The sequence below is a fragment of the Odontomachus brunneus genome, unplaced genomic scaffold (genome assembly GCF_010583005.1).
Source record: "Odontomachus brunneus isolate Ranch 3 - 2012 unplaced genomic scaffold, Obru_v1 Obru_scaffold_217, whole genome shotgun sequence".
Taxonomy (NCBI): Eukaryota; Metazoa; Arthropoda; class Insecta; order Hymenoptera; family Formicidae; genus Odontomachus; species Odontomachus brunneus.
In genome coordinates, this window is record NW_022639667.1 from 265840 (window position 1) to 276982 (window position 11143).

Below are 11143 nucleotides of genomic sequence, written 5' to 3' on the forward strand. Positions count from 1 at the left end.
TTAATATTATCAAGCACACCCTGAGTAATCAAGAAGTTTTAACCGTCGCTCATTGTTTATTAAAAAGTTATTAATAAAAGAAGTTGCATAAAATGATTGTAATTTTTGGACACCGTACATCGAATTCGTAAGCTAGGAAGATGCCTGCTATATACACATACTACTCGCCTGCAAGCTCGCTCGTCCGTTCGACAGGGCGGGCTCGCGGTGGGTGCGTTTGTTCCTATTATATATACATACCCACCGCGAGCCCGCCCTGTCGGGCGGGCGAGCGCGCTTGCCGGCGAGCAGCGTGCGCGCGCGCGCGCGTGTGTATGTGTGTGTGTATATGCATATGCAATTGAACGTACACACGGTTTCCAAATTTTCAACATGCATTTGTATAAATTTCTCAAGGTAACACACGATTTCTTGTATTTTTTAAAGGAAAAATACATGAAATATATGAACAAATACTGTATTGATGATTTGGAGTGACAGAAATATTTTTCGCACGCACGCACGCATGCACGCACGTACGTACGCACTCACGCGCGCGTATAGTGTGCGTCTCTATGAGAACTAAATGTTTAGAAAATATCACGCTTACCGTTTACATATTACACTTAATATATTCTGTGTTGATATTAATGTGCCTTTTTTATGAATAACTTTTTAATAAACAATAAGTGCCCGCTAAAAGCATCCTTTTTTAATGTTACTCAGGATAGTAGCAGGCACTTTCCTAGTCTACAAATTCGGTGTTTTTATACATACGATGTCCAAAAATTATATCCATCTTATGGAGCTTTTTTTGTTAATAAGTTTTTAACGAACAACGAGCGATGGCTAAAACTTTCACAAAGTCACTCAAGTGGGTGACCTCAATAACATATGTCAAGGTCATCGGAGATAGGTCCCCTAAACTTCATATTTACCTAAAAAACATTTAAAAAACATTTGAAAAAATTTAAAAAACATTTGAAGAAACATTTTTAAAACATTAAAAATAATGGGACCTCATACAGTATGTAATATTGCAGAAATATTACAGTAATATTACAATATTCCCAGTAGTACAAAGCGCTCATATAGCGCTTTTATAGCAGTAAGACATATGCGAAAGCGCTTTCTGAGCGCTTTGCAGACGCTGCTGTGCTACTTGGGTTGTATTATTATTGCAGTAAGATTGAAATATTAAAGATATATTATTGAGATATTACATTGCGATATATAGCAGTGTAATGTTGCAGTAGTATTAGTACAATATTACAACACGATATATCATTATGTAACCCTTACGGAAAAAAACTATTGAGACTCAATACTAAGTATTGAAGTTGTAATACTTAGTATTCAAGTTATAATACTGAGTATTCAGAGTTAGTATTGGTCAATACTGAAGTATTGAATGAGTTAAGTATTAGTGAATATTGAGTATTGAGAGTTAGTATTGGTCAATACTGAAGTATTGAGTGAGTTAAGTATTGATGAATACTGCCTAGTAAGCAATCTGCGCGCAGATTGACGTCAGACTGGCGACAGGATCTGTCGAATTCGAGCAGGATCTGTCGACAGATTCATAGACATCTGCGTCCCCAATCTGCTGTCAGACTGTTGACAGGGTCTGCGAACAGACTCTGACGACAGACTGGCGGCAGATTGCGCGCAGAATCTGTTGACAGACTCTGACGGCAGATTGCGTGCAGATCCTGTCGTTTCATAAGTTCTTCAATTAAATTTTTGGTAGGAAATTTTCTCACAATTTTTTATAATTACTCATAGAATAAGCGCTTTCTCATAAATACTCGTAAAATACAATGAAAAAAAAGTTTTTCTATATTATTTTTTCATAATTTTTAAGATTTTCTCTGGTGAGATTCGAACTTGAACCGAAGACATCTTTTGGATAATAGTCCGTCGCCTTAGACTACTACACCAACTTCCTCACTTGATAAAAAGTGCTTTATATTGCCCACTTAAAGTTTAAGCAAGAAAAAGCTTAGAGTTTGTTCGCCTTTTAAACCGCAAAATATAAACAAAACCGTTTAGAGTATAAATAATGTAAGAGAGACCGGTAATTCGAAATTAATTTTCTACCAAGGACTGTATAGAAAATTACTGCAATAAAACAGCAGATAATGACATTTTTCCATCATGCTAATAATACTGTACTTTTACATGTGCGAATTAATTTGGTCAATTGTCCAGTTCAGATTGTATTAAATTTTATCAAAATCAAAGCACGATATATTTTCAAATAAACCATCACTAAAATTCTGTAAAAATTATTTACACAGCGAGATATATAATATTATATTTGGTGCTGCTACCTTCAGTACTTATTGCATGACGGTTAAATCGTTCAGACATAATAACATTTAAAAAAATAATAATATGAGAAATTGCATGAAAAATTATGAGAACAATTTTTACCAGGGATGGCATATGTACACCTTTAAATGGCCATTTAACCGTGTTACTATTCTATACTTATACTCGTTATTTCTTCATTATTGTTGCTTTTTTATCAGAAATGTATAATACAATTTTATAAAGTAAAAATTGTTTTTTATTGTTATATGTGTACAATTATATGTGTACAATTATTGCAATATAATTATCTTGACTTATCCCGAAGTTTTACATGGTATGTGTGTGAAACTGCCCTATTTAATAGCGTATATATGGCCCTTGGTAGAATTAAATAGCCTATCTAGGAAACAAAATCTGCGCGCAATCTGCCGTCAGAACAGATTCTGCGTACAATGAATGTTGCCATTCTGTCTACAAACACTGTTGACACATTCTGCGCAAAATCTGCTCGCGCAAATTTGACTATCTAGGTGAGTATTGAGAGTTTTGGTCAATACTGAAGTATTGAGTGAGTTAAATATTGGTGAATACTGAGTATTGAGAGTTAGTATTGGTCAATACTGAAGTATTGAGTGAGTTAAATATTGGTGAATACTGAGTATTGAGAGTTAGTATTGGTCAATACTGAAGTATTGAATGAATCAAATATTGATGAATACTAATTACTGAGAGTTAGTATTGGTCAATACTTAAATATTTATGTAGTTAAGTATTGATTAAGTATTGTAGTTAAGTATTGATAAAGACTGAGTATTGCGAGTTAGTATTGGTCAATACTTAAATATTCATTATATCAAACAATATTTATAAAACATTTAAAAACATTAAAAAAACATTTTGGAAACGTTAAAAAAATGGGGTAAGTTCTTGTTTTTCATTAAAAAAAACGTTTTTTTAACGTTTGGAAGAATGTTTTGTTTTTTTAATATTTTAATATTTAATACACATTTTATTTAATATTTAAAAAATATTTTCTAATTGTTGACATTAAACATTTAAAAAATATTTTTTAATGTTAAAATAAATGTTTATTAAATATTAGAAAATAAAACATTTTTTTAAATGTTAAAAAATGCTAAAAACATTCTTTTAACTAAAAAAAGAAAATTTATTCCATTATTTTTAATGTTTTAAAAATATTTTTTAAAATGTTTTTTTAAATTGTAATGTTTTGTAAATAACTTAGATAATGTCAACACTTACATAAACATATTTTATATAAATATTTTATGCATATATTTATGACTTCTTTTTTATTATATGAAATATTTTGACTAAATATTTTATTTTTGTAGTTATACTAAATAATGTTATAAGAAAATTATAATTACTTCTTCGGCTGCATATGGGGATAATAAAAAACGCTTAGTATCAGTTGAAGAAATAGCGCAGCAGCCAAGATGATAGACTAGGAACCTGCAGATATCTGAGGTCTCAAGGTCGCGTTCGACTAGTACTGAGTAAATTTTCAGGTGTGAAAATAGTGAGAAATTAAATCAAAGAGCTACATTTTATTTAAAATCAATATTAATGTGCTGTGAGGGATAGCATATTTTAACAATATTCCACGTATATATTTTAAAAACTCATCAATACTAAGTATTCCCCAAAAAGTATTGACAAGTTTAGTATTAACCAATACTAAGTATTACACATTTAATACTATTTTTCAGTATTCATGAATACTTAGTATTCATCAATATTAAATATTGCTCAAAAAAGTATTGGCCAATTTAGTATTAATCAATATTAAATATTGCGCGCTCAATAGTTTTTTCCGTAAGGGAATATTTCTGTAATATTGTATTATATTGGAATGTGATATATAATTTAGATATATCACTACAATATTTCACAAATTTACCATCTTATGTATTGCAGTATAATATTAAGATCGATAATTTATAATAAGTCGCAAACAGTATCGTGGGTTGCAAGTCTCAAGAAATTGACCAATCACAGTTGCATATTGTATAATATACAATAAATCGCAAAAGCCAGTCTACAGCGTTGCGGATTGCAGGTTGCGAGAAATTGATTAATGACAATAATTATTTACCTCACATGCGACTGTGATTAGTCTATTTCTTCAGACTTCCCTTACGGAAAAAAAAAAACTATTGAGCGCGCAATATTTAGTACTTGGTTAATATTAAATTGGCCAATACTTTCTTGGGGAATACTTAATATTGATGTGCATTAAAAGTATATACGTGGAATATTGTTAAAATATGCTATCCCTCACAGCACATTAATATTGATTTTAAATAAAATGTAGCCTTTTTATTTGATTTCTCACTATTTTCATACCTGAAAATTTACTCAGTACTAGTCGGACGCGAACTCGAGACCTCAGATACCTCCAAGCTTTCTAAGTCTATCATCTTGGCTGCTGCGCTATTTCTTCAACTGATACTAAGCGTTTTTTATTCTCCCCACATGCAGCCGCGCGCGCGCGTGAAGCAGTAATTATAATTTTCTTATAACATTATTTAGTATAACCACAAAAATAAACTATGTAGTCCAAATATTTAATATAATGAAAAAGAAGTCAGAAATATATACATAAAATATTTATATAACATATGTTTACATAAATGTTGACATTACAAAGCATTACAATTCAAAAAAACATTTAGAAAACATTTTTAAAACGTTAAAAATAATGGAATAAATTCTCTTTTTAAATTAAAAGAACGTTTCTTAACATTTGAAAAAAATGTTTTCTAATATTTAATAATCGTTTATTTTAACATTTAAAAAATATTTTTTAAATGTTAAATGTTAACACTTAGAAAAATATTTTTAAAATACTAAAATAAATGTTTATTAAATATTAAAAAAACAAAACATTCTTTTAAACGTTAAAAAAAAACGTTTTTTAATTAAAAAAAAGAACTTACTCCATTATTTTTAACGTTTCTAAAATGTTTTTTTAAATGTTATTAAATGTTTTATAAATATTGTTTGATATAATAAATATTTAAGTATTGACCAATACTAATTGGCAATACTCAGTCTTCATCAATACTTAACTACATCAATATTTAAGTATTGACCAATACTAACTCTCAGTAATCAGTATTCATCAATATTTAATTAATTCAATACTTCAGTATTGACCAATACTAACTCTCAATACTCAGTATTCACCAATATTTAATTCACTCAATACTTCAGTATTGACTAATACTAACTCTCAATACTCAGTATTCATCAATATTTAACTCACTCAATACTTCAGTATTGACCAATACTAACTCTCAATACTCAGTATTCACCAATATTTAATTCACTCAATACTTCAGTATTGACTAATACTAACTCTCAATACTCAGTATTCATCAATATTTAACTCACTCAATACTTCAGTATTGACCAATACTAACTCTCAATACTCAGTATTCACCAATATTTAATTCACTCAATACTTCAGTATTGACTAATACTAACTCTCAATACTCAGTATTCATCAATATTTAACTCACTCAATACTTCAGTATTGACCAATACTAACTCTCAATACTCAGTATTCACCAATATTTAATTCACTCAATACTTCAGTATTGACTAATACTAACTCTCAATACTCAGTATTCATCAATATTTAACTCACTCAATACTTCAGTATTGACCAATACTAACTCTCAATACTCAGTATTCACCAATACTTAACTCATTCAATATTTAACTCATTCAATACTTCAATATCGACCAATACTAACTCTGAATACTCAGTATTACAACTTGAATACTAAATATCACAACTTCAATACTTAGTATTAAGTCTCAATAGTTTTTTTCCGTAAGGTTTGCTACCCGCGATGCTGTTTGCGACTTATTGTAGACCGACCTTAATAATATACTGGAATACATAACATGGTAATATTTGTGAAATATTGTAGTAATATATCTCAGACATATCATATTTCAATATCCAGTATAATATTACAAAAATATTACATAATGATATATCGTGTTGTAATATTGTAGTAATATTACTGCAATATTACACTGCTATATATCGCAATGTAATATCTCAATAATATATTCTTAATATTTCATTCCTACTGCAATATTAATACAATATTGTAATATTACTGTAATATTTCTGCAATATTGCATGCTGTGTGGGTTTAATTTGGTACCTATTTTAAGTACATTTTTCATTGCCCAGAAATGGGGCACATGTTGGCATCACTTTTTTGTGAAGGCTATGGATGAAAATAGAAAAGGTTTTAAATGTTTAAAAGAAATATTTCCTAAAATTATTAATGCTAAAATGAAAAAAGTAATAATATTTGTTGATCCTTAAATAGGAAAATTACAAAAAGATACAAATTTTAACAACGTCTTAACTTGTACGGAAAGAAATAGGATGTATTGAAGAGTGTGTTTGAAAATTTCCTGAGAAATAAAAAAAGTGAAAATTATGTAGAAATAATGACAAACAAATTGATAGTTTTCAAAGAAATGAAATGTAATATGTCACTAAAAATTAATTTCTTACGCATTTTTATGCAAAAATTCATTTATTCGTATTTAAATTTCTTTCCGGAAAACTTAGGTGTTGTTAGTAATGAGCATGACACAAAAGATTTCATAAAGATACTTCAAAGTTCGAAGAAAAATATAAAGGAAGAATAATACCAAACATGTTTGCGGATTATTGCTGAAATATAGTTCGAGATATACCTAAAACATCCTATAAATATCCTATAAATTAAAATGTAAAATTGTAAAATTCACATCTCACATTAGATGGATACGTATATGCGTGGCTGCATTTACAAACACGTACACAGCAGAGAAGGTTTGAAGTCATTAAGTACTACAAGAGTGGTGAAAAAACCGTTCTTATCTCTTCTGCTAACAGAGAGATGCTAACATACACATACACATAGAATCAGATCACCGCCACGTTCACGTTGTTGATCCTAAGTAAAGTGCGAGTATCTTCTTCTCTTATTATCTTACATTTTTTCAAAATTGTGACATAATAATATTATTTGCACAATGAGTTCGTTCAATAGGCAAAAATATATCGTAAACATCTATTCATACTCGTGTCACAAAATGATCGAATTTTATGTAACAGTGTAATTAGAATTGTTATAACAATGTATTATTTTATCACATTCTTTGTTATTGAAAACTTTTCGATGAAGAAGCACAATGCGACCTTGAAATTACAAAGTATTGTAATTGATTAAATAATATTTATTAAACATACAGATTAATCTATATGGAAATACCTTTCAGCTGTCCTGACGCTATACTTAAAGAACATACTAAGCTACTCCGAGAACACGTCTACTGTAATTTACCATATTTTCACCATGTTTGTCTACTTCTTCCCGCTATTCGGTGCGATCCTGGCAGATTCGTGGCTTGGAAAATTCCGCACTATCTTCTATGTGAGCATTATTTACGCAATCGGCCAACTACTCTTAACCATGAGTGCGGCACCCACATTAGTGGGATTGCCTCCAAGGTTGGTACAAAGCAATCAAAACAATTGCGACGATGAAGCATTCAATGTATAACATTGACTAAAATTAATTATTAATTAATTATATTACTTAAATATAGCCGAATAAAATCTGTTTATATCAATTTTTTAGAGAATTCTCATTACTGGGCCTACTCCTGATAGCAATCGGCACGGGTGGGATAAAACCTTGCGTGTCGGCCTTTGGAGGCGACCAGTTTATTTTACCGCAACAAGAGCGATACCTGGCGATGTTCTTTTCCCTTTTCTATTTCTCCATTAATTCAGGCTCGTTGATCTCCAGCTTCCTAACTCCCTGGCTACGTAGCAATGTGAAATGCTTAGGAGCGACAACTTGTTATTCCTTGACATTTCTAGTACCGGCCATTCTGATGATTTTGTCTATCGGTAAGGCGCAATAAGAATAAAATTCTTGAATTTTATCGCTATATAATAAAGTTGTAGTTTTTTGATTGATAAGAATTCCTTTTTAGTGATATTCGTCGCCGGCAAACCAATGTATAGGATAATGCAACCCACGGGCAACGTCATCGTCAAGGTTTCCAAGTGCGTTTCCGTAAGTCTTATATTATCGAAATTGTAAGCCTTAGGATTCCTTGTACCTCACCGTGGCCATGTTGAACTTGTGACGTCATAAGCGAGGAATCACACGCTGACAAACATTACGTGCCATTTCTAATTAAAAATAAATATAGATAAAAGAGTACTTTCTTCACCACACTTGTACAATTATCCGAATAATGTTCTTTTCTCCTGATGATCAATAAATAGTTGTATAAAAGTAATGAAATAAGGCATATTTGTGCACGATAATACGTGACTAAATTGATGGCAGAAGGAAAATCACCTTCCACGTGTAATATTCCTCAGCTTAGTTTCCAGATAATTCTATGGGTTTCACAAGTATGTCAGATGTCATAGCTCATTGGTAATGTGGATATTAACGAAATGACACGTAATGTAAAATTTCGCTGTCATCAGTTATTACATGTCTTTTAATATAATATTTTACAGCGTGAGACACTGCGCCTAGCAATAAATGCTAGGTCTGTTCTTTTTCGATACAATTGTTGAACTAGTACAATAAGACATTAGAATGAGACAAAATATACTTGTTTAATTCTAACTTATTGCACTAATTCAGCAGTGCAGCTATAAAGAACAAACCGGCTGTTAGATTCTTTTCCGTGCCCATAGACAGTATGAGTTAAACAAAGATGAACAACGATTTTCTGTCTATCTTTATCTCATTATCGACGAGCTGATAATTACGATCGGCAGACACGAGCCAGCAGAGATGTTATCACTTACGTAACATCTCCTCTCAGCCGTCTCTCTTTTCCTTTCGAGCGATACGTAAGCCGGGCAGAAAAACATTTCGAGACTAGGACCAGTTATAAAAATTTCAATTAAATTTTTCTCAACTTAATGATTGATTTGAACAAACATGTTTTAATTCAATGATTTAATTGATGATTGATTTGAGCAAAATCAAAGATATTTAATTATAATTAAATAAAAAAAAATATTTAATTAACGATTAATATGAGCAAAGGAAATCAATTATCGTTTAATTAACAAATTAAACCTAGCAAATTAAGTTAAAAGTAATGTTATATAATAATTATCTGTTATATTTAACTATTATAATATTTAACTGTTATGTAATATTATATATTATTAACTATTATTGAATATTTAACTATTATTGAATATTTAACTATTATATATAATATTTAATTATTACTTAATTGTTTAATTAATTTATGTTATGTTACTAATATTTGTGTTTTATTGGGTTGTGATATCGTGGAAGATGTCATTGATTGTGAGAAACGCTAAGAAAATCCAAGTTGAGGAGAGTATTAGTCACATCAATCATCACCGAATAATCTTCGGTTAAATCGATAGAATTTGCTCATATCAATCGTGTTAAACCGTCTTTAATTAAAGAACAATATTGTAAAAGGACCAAAATTTGCCTATAAGGGAAATATATGAAATAGGGTTATCTTTATATTTTTGTGTCTGCTGAACTCGAACATGAAACTTAAAATAATTTAAATCCCGGGAAACTTTGTGAAAATATAATTCTTTTTAGAGAAAAGCCTCCCCACACGGAACAAAACATCCACTGAAAGTCCATTAGACATCCTGGAAATTTAGAACCTCTAATGGACGTCCATGGAAAATCTATAAGGCATTCATTGAACATCCAAATGTTCGCTTCTTGAACCTCTACTGGATTTCCAGTGAACGCTCTAAATGGAGCTCCTATAGAGATTTTGGACATACAATGGATTTCCTATGGATTTCTATTGGAACTATTATGGACGTTTTCTAAATTATGGATGATTCTGGGAATTTATATGGACGATTTTTAGAGGTTGTATGAATTCTAGGAGTTGTTAATTTTTTAAATGTATTCTAATAAATGAAAACAGTACGGATATATATAAAAAGTATTTCAATATCTAATGTTACAAATCCTACCTTATGATTGATTTCAATATTTAAATATTGATATGTAATACTTCGTCCAGTGATAAAATACTTACGCAGAACATTGTCAGTATTTACTAATATACAGTCAGTAATACTAATATACAGGGTGTCCCGCGTAAGACGGACCAAAAGAAAAATATAAGTAGAACACAAAAGTGGACAAAAATTATATAGGTCATTTTTCAAACAACCACATAAAATTTCAAGATATTAATTAAAATAGTTGAGCATATCAGAGCGCGGCGACACGGCAGGCGGGACATACGGCGGCTCGCCGCGGCCGACGCAGAAAATGGATGATTGCTCGCGGGCCTATCTTAGAGGCCAGAGAGGTGGGCCGTTTGGCATACTGAAAAGAGTAGCTCCGTGTGTGCGTCCGCGTACGCGTGCGTTCTTCCATTTTCTTCGTCGAACGCTGCGAGCCGTATGTCCCGCCTGTCACGTCGCGCGTTCTAATTTGTCCAACTATTTTAATTAATATATTTGAAAAATGACGTGTACAATTTTTGTTTACTTTTATGTGTTCTACTTATATTTTTCTTTTGGTCCGTCTTACGCGGGACACCCTGTATAATACTTTGCTAAGTGATGAAATACTTACGCAAAATACTGTTAAGATTAAAAGTCACGCGCAATTTTGGTTTCGTCGATTCCGTTCCCGTAATTTTGATGTCAAAGATGCACCACGCTCTGGAAGGCCAATTGTTGAAAATGATGGAAATCGTCGAGTCCGACCGTCATGTAAGCACTGTTTCGATTGCCCAGGAGCTA

At 31.0% G+C, this 11143-nt stretch overlaps 1 protein-coding gene across 7 annotated transcripts in view; it reads left to right on the forward strand.

The window, feature by feature from the left end:
* LOC116852346 (peptide transporter family 1-like) overlaps positions 1–11143 on the forward strand; it is a 221261-nt gene that overhangs the window by 125917 nt on the left and 84201 nt on the right. For all 7 annotated transcript variants that reach the window (XM_032832618.1, XM_032832615.1, XM_032832621.1 and 4 more), the window contains 3 exons: positions 7618–7849; positions 7980–8254; positions 8341–8423. In XM_032832618.1, the coding sequence (XP_032688509.1) occupies positions 7618–7849; positions 7980–8254; positions 8341–8423 (590 nt within the window). The remainder of the gene's footprint in view (positions 1–7617; positions 7850–7979; positions 8255–8340; positions 8424–11143) is intronic.